The 20016-nt window shown below is 43.4% G+C and overlaps 1 protein-coding gene and 2 pseudogenes across 1 annotated transcript; 2 read left to right on the top strand and 1 right to left on the bottom strand.

The window, feature by feature from the left end:
* Positions 1–1191: 1191 nt before the first annotated feature.
* On the bottom strand, positions 1192–2124 carry LOC113912172 (olfactory receptor 7A17-like). The gene has a single exon (XM_027575108.2). The coding sequence runs from the start codon at positions 2122–2124 to the stop codon at positions 1192–1194; it is 933 nt and encodes a 310-aa protein (XP_027430909.2).
* A 2669-nt stretch (positions 2125–4793) lies between these two features.
* LOC118356804 lies at positions 4794–5700 on the top strand (annotated as a pseudogene).
* Positions 5701–10539: 4839 nt separating this feature from the next.
* On the top strand, positions 10540–15485 carry LOC118356003 (annotated as a pseudogene).
* Positions 15486–20016: the final 4531 nt, after the last annotated feature.

Here is a 20016-nt window from a genome sequence, read left to right as displayed (position 1 = left end):
GAGCATGTTTCCAGAGTAACTGCCTGACATTAAGCATTTTGATTGTAACGTAATGACCTGACATTAAGCTTTTGATCCCTGAGGCATGCATTTCTAAGGTAGTCAGGTTGAGTAAACACACTATTAGGTGAGGGACACAATTACCAGATAAGCGCTCAGGCTGCCCCACCTATGAAGTACCTCTTCAAAAAGCCCTGGGTAACCTCCATACTGATACAAGAGTGACCATGATTTTCCCACTGAACACCCAAATTCTAATCATATAAAAATCTCCAATAAAGTGTGAACCCACAAACCTCTAACCACTCTGGCCATGGGCCCTAGTAAAGGCAGATCCCTCAGGGGAGCTCTGTCTCCCTCTCAATGCCACTCTCCCTCTCTGACACCTCCCTGAATGGCTTTGGGATCCCAGGTGCTCGCCAGGACCTGTGAGGATAAACCTGGTTTTGTTACAGTTCCCTGATGGGCATTGCTGAGGTGTCTCTTGCAATCACAGTAAGAACGCAAGGGCCAGTGTGGCCCCAGCAGAGGCTCTGGTCAGAGAAGCATATGTGGGAATGTCCAGAAGCACAGGGGTGCAGGGGAGTGCCCAGGCTTCCCGAGCCTGAGCATCCCTGTCACAACCTGAGACTTCAACAGAACAATGTTAGAGTCCACATCATCAGGAAGAGGAGTGAAGGAAGTGATGTAAAAAGATATACAGACTCTAGGTGAACCCTGGGCTTTTCTATTTTCATCTACAATAAAATTAGGTGAAGGGCTTAGTGGCCAAGTGTACTCACTTCCAAAAGGACAACACAACTCAACACTATCCTTCTGGAAAAGCTAGGAAAAATTTACTTGGCATGGTAGAAGTCTATGAACTAAATTTATTTTTAAGAAATCCAACTTGCCCCATGTAAGATACAGAAATTTCCAGGCATTTGCGACCAAGGTTGGGGAAAATTTTGGGAGTGTATGCAAATGGACAAAGGGGAAGCTGTCTGTATATCAGCCAGAGCTGAAGCTTAGTAAAGTGAGTTACTTAAATGTAAGGAGAAGTGGAATTATTTAAGCAAATGAAAATTCCAGGAAACATGTGGAAGGAGCAGGTTCTAGTTCCACAGCCTGATCTAAGAATGGCAGTTCCAGGCTCTCAGACTCTGAGCCCTGCAATCATGGGCACTTCTTCAGCCCCAGGACCATTGGCATTTACATCACTGGAACCCCAGTGATTCTTTTCAGAGCCCTCTTTATGTCTCTGTTCCTCAGGGTGTAGATGAAGGGGTTCAGCATGGGCGTCACCACCGTGTACATCACCGAGGCTACTGCACTTGAGTGGGAGCTCTGGGGAGCAGCAGAGCTAAGGTACACTCCTAGAATTGTACAATAAAACAAGGAGACAACGGAGAGGTGAGATGCACAGGTGGAAAATGCTTTATACTTGCCCTGAGCTGAGGATATCCTACGTATGGAGGAAACAATCTTCGAGTAGGAATAAAGAATCCCAGCCAGGGGAGCGCCACCAAGCAGCACAATCCCGAAATACATAACCATATCATTAAGGAAGGTGTCAGAACAGGCCTGCCCAACTACTTGATTGAGTTCACAGAAAAAATGGGGGATTTCCACCTTTGTACGGAAGGACAGCTGCAACACCGTTAAACTCTGTAACAAGGAATTGAGAACACTGATGACCCAGGACACCAGAACCAGCAGTCCACAGAGCCGAGGGTTCATGATGACTGTGTAGTGCAGGGGGTGACAGATGGCCACGAAGCGGTCATAGGCCATCACAGTCAGGAGAAAGTCGTCCCAACTTCCAAAGAGTATGAAAAAGTACATCTGTGTGAGGCAGCCAGCATAGGTGATGACTTGGCTCTGAGTCTGGATGTTCCACAGCATCTTGGGGATGGTGGTGGAGGTGAAGCAGATGTCTGTAAAGGACAGGCTGGTGAGGAAGAAGTACATGGAGGTGTGGAGATGGGAGTCTGAGCTGACGGCCAGGATGATGAGCAGGTTCCCCAGCACAATGATTAGGTACATGCAGAGGAAAAGCCCAAATATGATGGGCTGTAATTCTGGTTCCTCTGATAATCCCAGAAGAAGAAACTCAGAAATTCCTGTGTCATTGTCTGCTTCCATGTGGTGGTGCTGCCTACAAGGAAAGAAAAAAAAGAGCATAAAAGTGTTGAATTTTATGGGATTCATTTATTTATTTAATCCTTTTTTTTCTTTTTTTAAAGTTTTTCTTTAAATGTCAGTTATTGGGGCGCTTGGGTGGTTCTGTCGTCAAGCGTCTTCCTTTGACTCAGGTCAGGAGCCCAGGGTGCTTGGTTCGAGCCCCGCATCGGGCTCCCTGCTCGGTGGGAAGTCTGCTTCTCCCTCTCCCATTCCCCCTGCTTGTGTTCCCTCTCTCGCTCTGTCTCTCTCTGTCCAATAAATAAATACAATCTTTAAAAAAACAAAAAGGAGGTTCATAAAACGCAGGAAAGAAATGGACACGAGTGGTAAAGCAGATCTAATAAACTCAGGGGATTCATGAGAGACTGTGATGAGCAGAAAGCTTCCCAGGTTCTGGCAGCCTTCCAGCCCCTGCCACATGCCCTTGCTGCCCAGAAAATTAACAAAGCAGAAAAAGAACAATGTATTCAAACAAGAAAAGAGTGGGCTTTTTATGATGTCAGACATTTTACTGATTGAATATCCCTCTAGAAAAATGTGCAAAGGGAATAAACCTGCAATTTAGAACAGAAAATACACACTGTAGTACTCAATGTAGGACAATAGAAGGGGATTTTTAAAGATGAAATAATAAAAGACTTTTCCAAATAATTTAAGTGCCAAATTTTTGAATCAGAAAACCAGGTTTTGAACATCACATCTACCACATATACAATGTTGGAACTTGGGAGAGACAATCAATCCATTCCAAATGGGACTATCCTCACTCAGAGAGTGGGGACAGCAGAACCCATCCTCCTAGGGTGGATACAGCATTGGTCACCACATGTAGGAAGCTTATAGCACTGTTCCTTCCTGTGAGTAAATGAGTTATTTTCACCATTGAACAGATTTGGGAGCGTTTTCTCTGCGTTTCACAAATGCCTCCATCGTTTACACACTTTTTGGTCATGAAGTATTACAAAGTAAAGCTAGTTAGCATACCCCCTGTTGCATATGAAACACACTTTTCCATGTGAATACTCAGTGTGAGCGAAGGTTCTGAGAAATGTGTATCTCAGGAACTGCTGTTGCAAGGGAAGAGTTACCTGCAAGGGTCTGGGTCTTTCTATAAATACAGAACATGTTCAAAACCCACCACATTCTAAACAGTTCACCACCCATGCTCCAAGCCAAATACTCTGATTTCCTGCTCCCCTTAGCTGCAAAACTCCTCGGATATGTTCTAATTCCACTGGAACTATTTTAGGTCCCCCATTCCTTCCCCTGTCTCATTCAACAGGACATCCATTCCCACCATGTATCATCAACGATGCCTGTTTTGCTGGGTCCTATGGACACTTCTCTTTAACACACTATGTAAATTAATTATAAATGAGTGTACCTAGTCTCAGGTGACCTCAGGTCAAAGTTCTCAGCTTCCATTCTCTCTGCTCCTTTCTTGCAATACCTGCTGAGCTCTCAGACTGAAATGGTTGGGGGCTCTAAGATGAAAGTCTCCATGTGGAGGTCTGAATTCCTCCCCGGATGGTTGATGCTCGAGACCGCAGCTCTGTTCCCAGACAGGACAGCAGGAAGCAGAGAGGCATGGGTCCCCCAGCCAGACTTAGGAACCCAGAAATAACAACCATGTTGTGGCCAGTCCAAGGTTTCCCATGCTGAAGCTCTGCAGCAGAGGAGATATTTACAGCTCTGTGTCTGCTCATTAGGCACTGTTTCCATTGTTACTCCCACCTCAGAGCACTGCATTCCCAGTGAGCAATTGGTCTGGACAGAAAGGCAACTTTTCCTGCTGATACTTGGTTCCTGGGAGGCCAGATTAGAAGTCAGGTGAATCCATTTTTTTTTTTAATCCTCTTTCTTATGAATTTACCTGCCTTCCAGAATTGTAACTTCTTGACTTTACCTTAACTTTGAGATGATACTGAATTTCTTTAGCTGATGGTTTACTTTACCATTTACAGCTTTAGGGTGATTTTAGTAAATAAGCCATGTGATCCTCTTCCTGTGTGGTTTGGAGAGAAAAGACTCAGTACTCACCCCAGAGTTGAGATCAATTGTGTTTGATTCTCCAAAGAAGGGCCCCTGAGTTGACATTAAATATACCTCAGAAAAACACTTTAGTCGGCGGAATAATGTCCCCCGAATATTTCCACATCTTAAACTACAGAATCTTTGGATATGTCTTGTGTCATGGCAAGGGAGAATTTAGGTTGCAAATGGGATTAACATTGCTAGTCAGCTGGCCCAGGATAAAGTTATTTTGATTATCCAGCTGGGCTCAATAGATGACAAGAGTCCTGCAGTGGTGGAAGAGGGAGGCAGAAATCTTGGAGTCAGAGAGAGAATTCAAGATGCTATTTTGTTGGCTTTGAAGGTAAAGGGAAGGGACATAAACCAGAGAGTACAGGTGGCCCTAAAGCTGAAATAGGCAAGAAAACCTATTCTCCCCAGACCTCCACAATGAACTCTTCTCTGCAGACAGAGTGATGTTAGCTCAGGGGGACCTATTTCAGTCTTCTGACTTCCAGAACTATCAGAAAATAAATTGATTTGTTTTAAGGGAGCAACATGGTCATTTCTTGCTCATCATCCTTGCCATCAGCTCTGACTCCCACCTCCATACTCCCATGTACTTCTTTCTCTCCAACCTGTCCTTTGTAGACATCTGTTTCACCTCTACCACCATCCTTAAGATTCTGCTCAACATCCAGACTCACAGCAAAGCCATAACATATGAAGGATGCCTCAGCCAGATTTTTGTTTTTAAAGATTTTATTTATTTATTTGAGAGAGAGAATGAGAGACAGAGAGCATGAGAGGGAAGTAGGTGAGAGGGAGAAACAGACTCTCCGCCGAGCAGGGAGCCCGATGTGGTACTCGATCCCGGAACTCCAGGATCATGACCCAAGCTGAAGGGAGTCGCTTAACCAACTGAGCCACCCAGGCACCCCAGATATTTTTTTTTTTATTGTGTTTGGATGCCTGGACAATTTAAAGCCTATGATCACTTTGTGGCCATCGGTCAACCCCTGTACAACTTGGTCATCATGAACCTCCAGCTCTGTGGGCTGCTGACCTTGGAGTCCTGGTGAATCAGTGTCATGGGCTCCCTGCTTGAGACCTTGACCCTTTTGAGGCTGTCCTTCTGCACAAACATGGAAATTCCACACTTTTTTTTGGTGATCTTCTGAAAGACCTGAAGCTGTCCTGTTCTTACACCCTCATCAATAACATAGTGGTGTATTCTGCAATTGGGCACCTAGCCGTGATTCGTTTCCATGGAATACTTTCTTCTTACTATCAAATTGATTCTTCCATACCCAGCATTTCCTCAGCTGCGGGCAAGTACAAAGCCTTTTCCACATGTGGGTCTCCTTGTTCTATGGCACAGGCCTTGGGGTCCACCTCAGTTCTGCAGCAACTTCATCCACTAGGACGAGTCTGGTGGCCTCGGTGATGTACAACATCATTTTCACCCCCATGCTGAATCCCTTCATCTACAGTTTGAGGAACAGGGACATGAAGGGGGCCTGAGCAGGCTCCTTGGCAGGGTGGTGCCTCTCATTGTCAGGCCCATTACAGGACTCTCCTGAGTAGCTGGGCCCACAATATGGAGGCCCAGAGATCCCAGCTTCCTTCATCCAGTATTTTTATTTTTTCCCCAGGTGTACACATTTTAAAGCAGTTCTCTCCTTGGGTCTTCCTTGTCTTCTTTCTTTTCCTTCAGATTATATCTTGGGTTCCCCTTTCCACTTTATAACCAGTCATTTACACTTGATGTATGTTCTTGGTATTACACCCTGATATTTTCTTGGTAATCTTCAGTAATGGTTTGGATTTCTTAAAACAATAGGGCTAGCCTATGACCCCGCAATTGCACTCCTGGGTATTTACCCCAAAGACAGAGATGTACTGAAACGAAGGGCCATATGCACCCCAATGTTCATAGCAGCAATGTCCACAATAGCCAAACTGTGGAAAGAGCCGAGATGCCCTTCAACAGATGAATGGATAAAGAAGATGTGGTCCATATATACAATGGAATATTACTCAGCCATCAGAAAGGATGAATATCCAACATTTACATTAACATCAAATGTCTGGCTGAGGCATCCTTCCTATGTTATGGCTTTGCTGTGAGTCTGGATGTTCAGCAGAATCTTGGGGACTTCTCCCAGGAATGAATGTGAGAGTGTGGGATGAGTGCCCAGTTTTTCAGGATGCTGCCAATGACACCCACTTCATTCCCTACCCACCCAGAAAACTGTCCCAGAGGCAGAGTAATCCTGGACTCACTTCCTATCCTAACAGACCTTTTATGGTGTCATCGTGAGCTTAGGAAATGTGGAACTTAAATGGTCACAATTGTCTTCGTGGATGGAGCACCCGCTCTGTGCCAGGGAATTTTCTGTGAGCTCTAAAATATTACTAAGTTCTCTGACCAAATCCTTAAATGGAATTTCTCCACTTTATGGACAGGAAACAAAGACTTTACATGTTTAATTTCTGTCACGAGGGAAAAGAGACACTTGTTAACTTGTTTGAGCACCAAAAGTCAGACCTGAGGTGGATGGGGTATTCTGGGAGAAGAAGAACACAACTAACCCTGACACTGGACCACAGCCTTGACCTCAAATGTGTCTACACACCAAGATGAATGGGAGCTAGATACAAATGCAGACTGTCTCAGGCACCCTAAAAGTAGCAGTTCCCACACTATGATAGTCAAAAATTTCTCCAGATAATTTCAAGTGTCCTCTGGAGGCAAAAATCATCCCTGGTTGAGAACCCTTGGCCTATCTGGTTGCATTCCAATCAAAGTACATTATAATGACCCAGATCATAATTCTGGGTTGATCACTCGACCCTTCCAAGTACATTTCTGCAAATGTGGAATAAGGCTCGTCACTTTATGTTCCTCATAGAATGGCTTTTGCACAAAATAAATGAGAGAATTCATATAAGAGTCTGAGTTCAGCCCATGATACCTTAAATGGTCCAAGTAGATTTCTTATAATATCAAATGTTTTAAAAGTTAAAGACTAAATATCAACTTTTAACCTGTATGAAACATACAAAGTTCCTAATTGATTTGTGAAAAGAATTATGAATCCAAGGATTGTTGTACCCGTGGTTTTATAGCAAAGGAACAGACTTTTACTTGTTGGAGTAGGAAGAACAATTTTCTGGAGCTATGAGGAGTTGTGCTCCCACCACAAGTCAATGTTTTGGAGACCCAAAGAATATGGTCAAAGCAGGTTCCTCAGTCTTAGTTTTGGAAAAAAACATTCACTCAGGCCTGTGGAAAGTTTCAATGTTAGAGTTCTGGAAGCCAGGAGAGTTCAGGGAGGAGTAACAAACAGTGGATTCACCTGAATTTTATCTGGTCTCTTGGGAACCGAGAATCTACAGGGAAGAATTTCATTCAGTCCAGATAAGTTCCCATGGGGTGATGTACTCAGGGGTTGGAGTAATAATGGGAAATGTGTCGAATGAGCAGGTACAGGGAACAGATACAGCAAACATAAGGAGCTATAAATATCTCCTCTGCTGTAGGCTCTGAGCACGTTCAACCGTTTCAAGCTGGAGGAGACATGGTTTTTGCTTTTGGATTCCTAAGTCTGACTGTGGGACCCATGCTTCACTACTTCTTGCCATCCTGTCTGGGAACAGAGCTTCAGTCTCCACCATGAAACATCCAGGAAGGAGTTCGGACCCCCACATGGAGACCTTCCTCTCAGAGACCGCATCCCGGTGAGTCTCAGAGCTCAGCAGGTATTTCAGGAAAGGTTCAGAGGGAATGAAAGCTGAGAGCTTTTACCTGAGGTCACCTGGAAGCCTAACCTGCTGAGCCCAGGGCCAAGAGACCATTGTGTTTGTTGGTGGGTGAGCTCATTCATTTCTAGTCAATTTATTTATATGTAAAAAAAAGAAAGGTCTGTTGAACTTACACGAAAATGATTTGCTATGCACCCTGACTACGTAGGATGCACTCTAATATTTCCTATTGTGCCTTATTTATTCTATTCTATTTTATTCTTACAAACCACAACCTGACCCACAAATGGTCCCAAGCTCAGAATATGGAAAATATTCCTCTCCCACATCCTCCATTCCTGTTGCTAGTAACTCCCTACTTCTGTTCTCTCTCTCATCACTGGCAACTTCTGTGAGCACAGATTCTCTCATTCCTTTATGCAATATGTATTTATTCCTACTGTTCCTATCCAAACTGTGTCTGGGGGTAAAGGGCAGGGGTATTTATAACATGCCCCATGCGCTCACATTCTAGCGGGAAAACGGACATAGAATTAAATAAAAATTACACCCTGATAACCCCTACATCTAAATTATTGCAAGAGAACGTGTCCTTTTTTTTGAGGGAATGTTACAAAAGCCCAGCAAAACAAAAACAGGTTAGTGAAGGAGATGAGTCCTTGGAGTCTGAAAGAGGAGATGGGATTGTGAAGATGGAGAGGAGGTGAATGATCCTAAACAGACCAGGGAGTGACTCCAAGCAGAGGGCAGCTGTGTATGGAGGCTCTGAGCCTTGGAGATTGGGGCTTCAGGTGAAGCTACAACTCAAGGTCAGTGTTTGTGACATCGATGTGGGCAAGACAGTGTGAGTGGGAACCTGGAGGGTCAGTCAGGGGAGGCAAGCCAAGTGTTTGGAGCTACAGAATTTGGGGTTCAGTCTCCAGCAGGGAGTCACCAGGAAGGTGTTAAGGTGCGGAGTTGGACAGTAACTTAACTGCAATATAGAAAGATCTCTCTGGGTAAATGTGAATACTCGCTAGAGGGCGCCACCCTGTGGTAGGTGGAGAGCCAACAAGGAGCTGAAAGAAGGCTGTGGAATTGGGGACCCAGAGGTGGGGAAGCAATCCGAGAAAAAACTCAGCCAAATCTCATCACCAATGATCAGCACTCGTTATCAACAGGAGGGACTATGTTAAGCTCTTTCCATATATTCACTAAATCTGTCAACCACCTGAGGAGGTTGGACATCTCTAGCCCTACTAGTTAGGGGAGGATATTAACATTTGGAACAGTCTGGTTGTGCTCCAAGTTCAAATAGGAAATATGAGTAGATCCAAAATTCAAAACCTGAGTTTCTAATTAGAAGTTTTGCATTTTATGTCATTTAGAAAAGTTCTTTTAGCAAATCATCTTTTAAAATCCCCCACTTCTGTTGTACTGTGTGTAGTTCCTTTTGTGAATTGTGGGTGTCTTCCCTTTGCTTGTTATTCTGGTGCAACGTTCAATCAGTAAGATGTCTTGATAACCGTAAAGACATCCCTACTTTTTTCTTTTGGATAAATTTTCCTTTGCTTCTTTATTAGTCTGGGCATCAAGGTGCTTCAACTGGGGTTGGAATATTGCCAGAACCAGGACATTTACTGCTCCTCACCATTTCTACGGGCCCCCTGAGCTTATTAGATCTTTCTCCCCACATTTCTTCCTCAAAATTTTGGGAATGATTTTTTTACGTTTCTTTAAATACTGGATACAAAATGAACATATTAAATTGGAGACTCATGATCACATGCTCATTGGAGACTTAACTATTGGAATTTGGATGAAGTTTTACATTTTTAGGGGAAAGACAATGCGATGTTGTCAGCTTACCTCATAGTATTGTTTGCCTAGTTATTGTGGTTGGGGTTGAGAACATCCTGGTAGTGCCATGGTCCCAGGAGGCCATAGTGTGTGTGTGTATGTGTCCTTGTGTGGGTAACATCAGAATTTCTCAAGGCAGGGGTTCTGGAACCCATTGCTCTTATATGTGACCCTTAAAATACCGGTGCCAGATTATTACCTAATATATGAAAATAAGAAGGGAGACCATTTCCATGCAATAATTCCATGGAAACAAAATTGATCCTGTTTGAGGTACACCATGTGAAGGAGGGAGTTCCTTGTGTAATGAAGTTTCATCACTACCAGGGAGGCCACCCCATTCTTCAACGTTCTCAGCCACCACTTCTCATCACTCTCTCACTTGATCATTCCCCTCTACGTACTGGCTTTCTTTTGAGCCTCCTTGATCTTTTATTTTTTAATTTTTTGGTTTTTCTTTTTATATAAATTCAATTAGCCAAAATATAGTACATCAGTAGTTCAGATGTAGTGTTCACAAATTCATCAGGTGCATATACAACCCAATGCTCATCACATCACGTGCCCTCCTTAATGCACATCACCCAGTTACTCCATTCCCCCACCCAGCTCTCCTTCAGAAACCTTCAGTTAGTTTCCCAGATTAAAGAGTCTCTCATGGTTTGTCTCCCTCTCTGACTTCTTCCCATTCAGTTTTCCCTCCCTTTCTTTATAATCCTCTGCACTATTTCTTATATTCCACATGAGTGAAACCATATGATAATTGTCTTTCTCTGGTTGACTTTTTTCACTTAGCTTATTGCCCTCCAGTTCCATCCACGTGGATGTAAATGGTAGGTATGAATGGACATCACGGCTCTTTCCACAGGTTGGCTATTCTGGACTTTGCTGCTACGAACATTGGGGTGCATGTGCCCCTTCATTTCACTATATTTGTATTGTTGTGATAAATACCAAGTAGTGCAATTACTGGGTCATAGGGTAGCTCTACTTTTAACTTCTTAAGGAACCTCCATACTGTTTTTCCAGAGTGGCTGTACCAGCTTGCATTCCCACCAACAGTGTAAGAGGGTTCCCTTTTCTCCATATCCTCGCCAATGTTTGTTGTTCCCTGTCTTGTTAATTTTAGCCATTCTAACTGGTGTAAGGTGGTATCGCAATCATGTTTTGATTTATATTTCCCTGATGAAAAGTGATGTTGAGCATTTTTTATGTGTCTCTTTGCCATTTGTATGTCTTCTTTAGAGAAATGTCTGTTCATGTCTTCTGCCCATTTCTTGATTGGATCATTTGTTCTTTGGGTGTTGAGTTTAAGAAGTTCTTTATAGATTTGGGATATTAGCCCTTTATCTGATATGTCATTTGCAGATATCTTCTCCCATTCTGTCAGTTGTCTTTTGGTTTGGTTGACTGTTTCTTTGGCTGTGCAAAAGATTTCTATCTTGATGAAGTCTCAATAGTTCATTTTTGCCCTTGCTTCCCAGCCTTTGGCAGTGTTTCTAGGAAGAAGTTGCTGCAGCTGAGGTCGAAGAGGTGGCTGCCTGTGTTTTCCTCTAGGATTTTGATGGACTCTTGTCTCACATTTAGGTCTTTCAACCGTTTTGAGTTTATTTTTGTGTGTGGTATAAGGAAATGGTCCAGTTTCATTCTTCTGCATGTGGCTGTCCAATTTTCCCAACACCATTTGTTGAAGAGACTGTCTTTTTGCCATTGGACATTCTTTCCTGCTTTGTCAAAGATGAGTTGACCATAGAGTTGAGGGTCCATTTCTGGGCTGTCTCTTCTGTTCCATTGACCTATGTGTCTGTTTTTGTGCCAGTACCATGCTGTCTTGATGATCACAGCTTTCTAATAGAGCTTGATGTCAGGCATCGTGATGCCCGCAGGTTTGGTTTTCTTTTTCAACATTCCCCTGGTGATTCACGGTCTTTCTTTTTCCATACAAATTTTTGGATTGTTTGTTCCAGCTCCATGAAAAATGTTGATGGTATTTTGATAAGGATGGCATTGAATGTGTAGATTGCTCTGGGTAGCATGACCATTTTAACAATATTTATTCTTCCAATCCATGAGCATGGAATGTTTTTCCATCTCTTTGTGTCTTTCTCAATTTCTTTCATAAGTGTTCTGTACTTTCTACAGTATAGATCATTTACCTCTTAGGTTAGGTTTATTCCTAGGTATCTTATCGTTTTTAGTGCAATTGTAAATGAGATCGATATCTTAATTTCCCTTTCTTCAATTTCATTCTTAGTGTATAGAAAAGCAACTGATTTCTGTGTATTAATTTTGTATCCTGCCATGTTGCTGAGTTGCTTTATGAGTTCTCGCAATTTGGGGGTGGAGTCTTTTGGGTTTTCCACATAAAGTATCATGTCATCTGCAAAGAGTGAGAGTTTGACTTCTTTGCTAGTTCAGATACCTTTTATTTCTTCGATTGCTGGGGCTAGGACTTCTAGTAATGTGAACAATAGTGGTGAGAGTGGGCATCCCTGTTGTCTTCCTGTCTTTAGGGGAAAAGCTCTCAGTTTTTCCCCATTGAGAATGATATTCACTGTGGTCTTTTCGTAGATGGCTTTTATGATATTGAGGTATGTTACCTCTAACCTACATTTGGAGAGTTTTAATCAAGAAAAGATGTTGTATTTTGTCAAATGCTTTTTCTGCATCAGTTGAGAGGATCATATGATTCCTGGCCTTTCTTTTATTAATGTGGTATGGCAGTGAATAATTTGCCGATGTTGAACCACCCTTGCAGTCCAGGAATAAATTCCAGTTGGTCTTGGTGAATAATCCTTTTAATGTTCTGTTGGATCCTATTGACTAGTATCTTGGTGAGAAGTTTTGCCTCCATGTTCATCACCGTCCCACCCCTCCCTGGGATTGGTAGAGGGTCCCCACATGCCAGTCCTCTGCAGGGTCCGGAGTTGGAGAGCAGTCTCCCAGTTGGCCCCAGCTCACAGTTTATGACAAACCCAGCTGAGACCCCTCCTGGGCTTGCTGACTGTAACCAGTTTCCCCACTCTAATGCTTGGGAACTGTACCAGCTCAGGCACCCCCACTAATTCTGTGACTCTGGGAATCCTGAGACCACACAGTCCCACTTAGAATTCTGCCCATTTCTACCTGAGCACCTTTCAGGCAGGGACGTCTCTCACTGGAGCAGATTTCTAAGGGTTCCGATTTGGCCCTCTAGGGCTGTATCACTTTCTGGTAGCTGGCTTAGAGAGGCTCCCTTCCCCCACTGTTTATCTTCTGATATCTCCCCTCAGATTCACTTCTCCGTACCTCCTACCTTGCAGAAAGTGGTCGCTTTTCTGCTCGTAGAGTTCCAGATATTCTTTTCTCACATCTTAGGTTGAATTCATGGGTGTTCAGAATGATTTGATACTTATCTAGCTAAATTCAAGGGACCAGATGAAACGAGGTCCCCTACTCTTCCACTCTCTTGCCTCCTCGTAGCTTAAGCCTTGATTTTTTAAAACAATAAACGAACAAACGAAAAAGCAGAATGCTGAAGGGGAGTGGGAGATACAGGCTTCCAGTTAAGAAATGAATGAGTCACAGGAATAAAAGGCAGAGCCTAGGGAATATAGTCAGCGATATCATAATAGCATCGTGTGGTGACAGATGGAAGCTCCACACGGTGCAGTGTTTAAACGTGTTGAGTCACTGTGTTGTACACCCAAATTTAATGTAACATAGTGTGTCGACCACACTCAAGTTTTAAAAATTAATAAAAAAAGCCCGTCTTTTCTTTTTTTTAAAAAGCTCATTTTATTTTATTTTTTTAAAGATTTTATTTATTTATTTGAGAGAGAGAATGAGATAGAGAGAGCATGAGAGAGGGGAGGGTCAGAGGGAGAAGCAGACTCACTGCTGAGCAGGGAGCCCGATGCAGGACTCGATCCCGGGACTCCAGGATCATGACCTGAGCCGAAGGCAGTCGCTTAACCAACTGAGCCACCCAGGTGCCCACCCCAAGTCTTTTCTTAAGGCCTTCGCAATGTTTGTTCCATCTGTTTGGCACACATTTCCCTGGATAACCTTGTGTTTCCTGCTGTTTCCCCCTTGGAGCCTCTGTGTAAATGTGTGCCTGTGTACCTGAGCAACCAGAAAAAAATAACACCTCCATGCACTCTTTCCTTTCTACTGGCTTTTTCTTCATAGCACTTGTCACCTTCTGATATTCTATCTGATCCTTTCTTTGCTTATCTTCTCCATCCTTGAACTGTGCAGACTTGTTTCTTGACACCTACAGTCTTTGCCTGGAGGTTAGTCAGTACTCAAGTTTATTCCTTAAACATGTGACAGAATTTCTCATTGAACGTATAGAACACAGGAGTACTTAGTGAACAGGCCATGTGTGGGATTTGCATTTCTATTCAGAGCTGGCATGAGGGGGGCCATCCCCACAGGGGACAAGTTTCATACAAAAACTATGTATATTCACTTTTTTAAAATTATTATTCATTTGAGATACAGAGATACAGAGAGAAGAGAGAGCATGAGCAGGGGAGAGGCAGAGGGAGAGGAAGAAGCAGGCTCCCTGTTCATCAGGGAGCCCGTTGCGGGACTTGATCCCAGGACTCTGGGATCATGACCTGAGCTGAAGGCAGACGCTCAACCGTCTGAGCCACCCAGGCGCCCCTGTATATTCACAGTTGAATGTAAAATAGAAATTGTATACTTTCAATGATATTTATACTGTTAATTATTGAAAAAATTAGTCATGTTATTTTTTGTTCCCTGGTAGTCCCCTCGACCACATAGAACCAAGAAATGATACAGGAATTTCAGAGTTTCTTCTTCTGGGATTTTCAGAGAAACCAGAATTGCAGCCAGTCCTATTTGGGCTTTTCCTCTCCATGTACCTGATCACTGTGTTTGGGAACCTGCTCATCATCCTGGCCGTCAGCTCAGACTCCCACCTCCACACCCCCATGTACTTCTTCCTGGACAACCTGTCCTTTGTAGATATCTGCTTCACCTCCACCACCATCCCCAAGATGCTGTGGAACAATCAGACTCAGAGCAGAGTTATAACCTGTGAAGCCTGCATCACTCAAATATACTTATTTCCACTCTTTGCAGGATTGGATGCCTTTCTCCTGGCTGTGATGGCCTATGACCAATTCGTGGCCATCTCTCACCCCCTGCACTAAATGGTCATCACGAACCCCCAGCTCTGTGGACTGCTGGTTTTGGCGTCCTGGATCATGAGTGCCCTGAATTCCTTATTACAAAGCTTAATGGTGTCATGGCTGTCCTTCTGTATATTGGTGGAAATCTCCCACTTTTTCTGTGAAATCAATCAGGTGGTCTGACTTGCCTGTTCGGACACCTTTCTTAATGACATTGTGATGTATTTTGCAACTATGCTGCTGGCTGGCGGTCCCCTCACTGGGATCCTTTACTCTTACTCTAAGATAGTTTCTTCCATACTTGGGATCTCATCAGCTCAGGGCAAGTATAAAGTATTTTCCACCTGTGCATCTCACCTCTCCATTGTCTCCTTATTTTATTGTACAAGCCTAGGAGTGTACCTTAGCTCTGCTGCCCCCCAGAGCTCCCACTCAGGTGCAGTAGCCTCGGTGATGTACGTGGTGGTAGCGCCCATGCTGAACCCCTTCATCTACAGCCTGAGGAACAGAGACATAAAGAGAGCTCTCAAAAGAATCTTTTGTGTTCCAGTGATGTAAGTGTCCATCATCTTGGGCTGAAGAAATGCCCATGATTGCAGGGCTTACAGCCTTATAACCAGGAACTCCTATTCTTTCTATCAGACTAGGGAAGTAGAATCTGCACCTTATATTTATTTCCTGGAATTTCCATTTGTTTGAATTCAATTTCTCCACACATTTAAGTAACTCACTTATTAATCTTCTGTCTGATGTATGGACAGTATTCCACTTTGTCTATTTTCATGTGTTCCAATGTTTTCCCCAAACTTGGATCACAAGTGCCTGGAAGTTTCTGTATCTTACTTGGGGCAAGTTGGATTTCCTCAAACTAATTTCATTTCAAATGACTTATACCATGCCAAGTAAATTTTCCCCAGATTTCCTAAAAGAACACACGTGAGTTTTATTTTTCATATGGAAGATACCACATTTGGCCACTAAGCCCTTTGTGTGACGTTATCGTAGAGGAGAATACAAAACCAGTTTTCACCTTGAGTCTGTCAGTATTTTTACGTCTCTAACTTTACTCCTCTTCCTGATAATGTGGACTATAACCTTGTTCTGTTTAAATCTCAGGCTCCTGACAGGGATGCTCAGACTAGGAAAGCCCGGGCACTCCCCTGCACCCCTGTGCCTGTGGACATTCCCACAGATGCTTCCCTGACCAGAGGCTCTGCTGTGGCTGCACCTACCCTTGGGTTCTCATTGTGATTGCAAGACATGCCTCAGCGATACCCATCAGAGAACTCTAACACAGGGCCTGGAGGACGGAGGCAGAAAGTGCCGAGGGTCAGAGATTCAAAACAAGAGAGAGAAAGCCCAGAACCGGGGGCCCTGCCTTTATTGGGGGTCCATGAGCAGAGTGGCTAGGGGTTCCAAGTTCACTCTTTATTGACCAGTTTAAAACATAAGGGTGAAATTCTGGCAGGGAAAGGGAAAGCAGGGTCACTACTCGTTCAGTATCGAGGTTGCCCCGATCTTTCTGAAGAGGTACTTCACAGCTGGGCACAGCCTGAGTGCTTAATCTGGTAATTGTGTCCTATCCCTAACAATATGTTTATTCAGCATGGTTGTCCTTGAAATGCATACTTCAGAAATAAAAAACCTAATGTCAGTCACTTTCTCTACAAACATGTTACTGTGCTTTAAAAATAGTCTCCTTGTTTTATTCTATTATTCACCTAGGTGTCTAGAATGCTGACCACAACCACCGGCAAGCACTGACTAGCAAACCTATATGTCCCAGTGGAGTCTACATAGAAAGAAAATTTGAATAAATAGATTGACCTGATATATTCTTAATGTCAGAGATGACCACAAATATGTGGATGCATTTTCTTTGGGCAAATACCCAGTAGTGTGATACCTGGGTCACAGGGTAGTTCTATTTTTAATTTTTTAAGGAAACTCCATACTCTTTTCTGAGTGGCTTCTCCAGTTTACATTCCCACCACCAGTGCAAGAGAGTTCCCTTTCTCCACATCCTCACCAACATCTGTTGTTTCCTGTGTTGTTGATTTTAGCTCTGACTGGTGTGAGGTGACATCTCATTGTGATTTTGATTTGCATTTCCCTAGTGATGAGTGTTGTTGAGCATTTTTTCATGTGTCTGTTGTTCATCTGGATGTCTTCTTTGGAGAAATGTCTGTATATGCCTTCTGGCCATTTTTACATTGAATTATTATTAATTTTTTTGGTGTTAACTTGTATAAGTTCTTTATGTATTTTGGGTATTAACCCCTTATTGGATATATCATTTGAAAATATCTTCTCCCATTAAGTAGGTTGTCTTTTTGTTTTGTTGACTGTTTATTTTGCTGTGCAGAAATGTTTTATTTTGATGTAGACTTTTACAATATGGATGGATCTAGAGGGTATAAAGCTAAGTGAAATAAGTCAGTCAGAGAAAGGCAAATACCATATAATTTCATTCATATGTGGAATTTAAGAAACAAAACAATGGGAAAAAAAGAGACAAACGACAAAACAGATTCTTCCGTATAGAGAACAAAGTGGTGGTTGCCAGAGGGGAGGTAGATGAGGGGATGGGTTATTAGGTGATGGGGATTAAGACTACAGACAAAGGACTGATATCCAAGATCTATAAAGAACTTCTCAAACTCAACAAACAAAAAAAACATATAATCAAGGCAATAAATGGGCAGAAAACATGAAAAGACAATTCTCCAAAGAAGACATACAAATGGCTAACAGACACAAGAAAAATGTTCATCATCATTAGCTGTCAGGGAAATTCAAATCAAAACCACATTGAGATAGCACCTTACACCAGTTAGAATGGCAAAAAGGGACAGGGCAAGAAACAACAAATGTTGGAGAGGTTGTGGAGAAAGGGGAACCCTCTTACAGTGTTGGTGGCAATGCAAGTTGGTACAGCCACTTTGGAAAACAGTGTGGAGGTGCCTCAAAAAACTAAAAATAGAGCTACCGTATGACCCAGCAATTGCACTCCTGGGTATTTACCCCAAAGACACAGATGTAGTGAAAAGAAGGGCCACATGCACCCCAATGTTCATAGCAGCAATGGCCACAATAGCCAAACTGTGGAAAGAGCCGAGATGCCCTTCAACAGATGAATGGATAAAGAAGATGTGGTCCATATATACAATGGAATATTACTTAACCATCAGAAAGGATGAGTACCCAACTTTTGCATCAACATGGATGGGACTAGAGGAGATTATGCTAAGTGAAATAAGGCAAGCAGAGAAACTCAATTATCATATGGTTTCACTTATTTGTGGAACATAAAGAATAACATGGAGAACATTAGGAGAAGGAAGGGAAAAATGAAGGGGGGGAAATCAGAAGGGGAGATGAACCATGAGAGACTATGGACTCCAAGAAACAGACTGAGGGTTTTAGAGGGGAAGGGGGCGGGGGGATGGGTTAGCCCAGTGATGGGTATTAAGGAGGGCATGTATTGCATGGAGCACTGGGTGTTATACACAACCAATGAATTATGGAACACTACATCAAAAACTAATAATGTACTGTATGGTGACATAACATAATTTTTAAAAAGCACATGCTGTGAAAAAACAAAGAAATTGAAAAGATGATTGTTTTGTATATACAGATACATGATAGACAATAGATGTAACAGATAAATTGATACATGATAGGGGCCGGAACAAGATGGCGGAGGAGTAGGAGACCTGGATTTCGTCTGGTCCCAGGAATTCAGCTGGATAGGAATCAAAGCATTCTGAATACCTACGGACTCAACAGGAGATCGAAGAAAAGAATAGCAACAACTCTCTGAACAGAAAAGCGACCACTTTCTGGAAGGTAGGACGTGCGGAGAAGTGAATCCGAGGTGATATCCGGGAGAATAGACGGCAGGGGAGGGGGCCTCCATCGGCCGCTTCTGGCAAGTGGTAGAGCCCTGGAACACAAAATCGGAACTTTTAGAAGTCGGCTCTGCTGAGGGACGTCGCTCCAGTGGCTAAGCGGGGGGTGGAACCCTCGTGGGACAGTGTGGTCTCAGGACCCTCGGGGTCACAGAAAGACTGGGGGTGCCTGAGTGCAGCAGAGCTCCCGGGTATCAGAGTGGGGAAGCAGGCTGCAGAGATGGAGTCTAGGCGCGGGCTCTCAGCTTGGGGTTGCCATAAACAGTGATCGGCGACACAGTCGGGCCACTGCTCTTCCAGCAGGGACCCAACAAGCGGCAGATCCGGGGAGACTCACCTTCCTCCCCCAGGAGGAGTGGTGTGGGAGCACACCGCAGGGATCTGCTGGGTTTGGAGACTCCACACTGAGTGGGGTGCCAGAGATAGAAACACTCAGTCACAGGCTGGGTGAGCATGGAGTGCGGCCAGAGACTGGGGAGATGATGGGAGTGACTGTTTTTCTCTGGGGGCGCACTGAGGATTGGGGCCCCGAGTTCTCAGCTCCTCCGGGGCGGAGATTGGGAGGCCACCATCTTCACTCTCGTCCTCCAAACCTGTACCGAGAGCTTGCAGGGAACAAAAGCACCCAAGAGCAAACCCCGAGCAGATTGCTTAGCCCAGACTGACAAGGGCGGGCAATTCAGCCTCTGGCAAAGACATTTGGGAACCACAGCAACAGGCCCCTCCCCTAGAAGATCAGCACGAACAGCCAGCAAGCCAAGACCAAGTTTACCGATCAAGGAGAATGGGAGAACTCTAACCCTAGGGGAATACTGCACATAGAATTCATGGCTTTTTTACCATGATTCATTAGTCTTTCAAAGTTAATTTTTTAACTGTTTTTTTTTTAATTTTTCTTTTTCTCGTTTTCAACCAACATCTTATCAATCCCTTTTTAAAAAAAACATTTTTATTTTTCATTTTTAGAGTCATATATTCTATCCCTTCATAGTAGTTACCCTTACTTTTGGCATATATATATATAAGTTGTTCTCTCTTTAAAATTTTGAGATACAGTTTCTTCTAACAGATCAAAATATACCCTAAATTAGTAGTGTATGGCTTTGTTCTAGTCTCCTGCCTGATCACATTCTCTCCCTTTTTTTTCTTTTTTTTTTCAAAAATCTTCTTCTTTC

The sequence above is a fragment of the Zalophus californianus genome, chromosome 1 (assembly GCF_009762305.2).
Source record: "Zalophus californianus isolate mZalCal1 chromosome 1, mZalCal1.pri.v2, whole genome shotgun sequence".
Classification (NCBI taxonomy): Eukaryota; Metazoa; Chordata; class Mammalia; order Carnivora; family Otariidae; genus Zalophus; species Zalophus californianus.
The sequence above is the reverse complement of the archived record's forward strand: the minus strand, read 5'-3'. Positions and strand labels throughout refer to the sequence as shown.

Excerpts from the sequence above, each read along its gene's own strand:
- LOC113912172 (XM_027575108.2), bottom strand. The coding sequence starts at position 2,124 with ATGGAAGCAGACAATGACACAGGAATTTCTGAGTTTCTTCTTCTGGGA.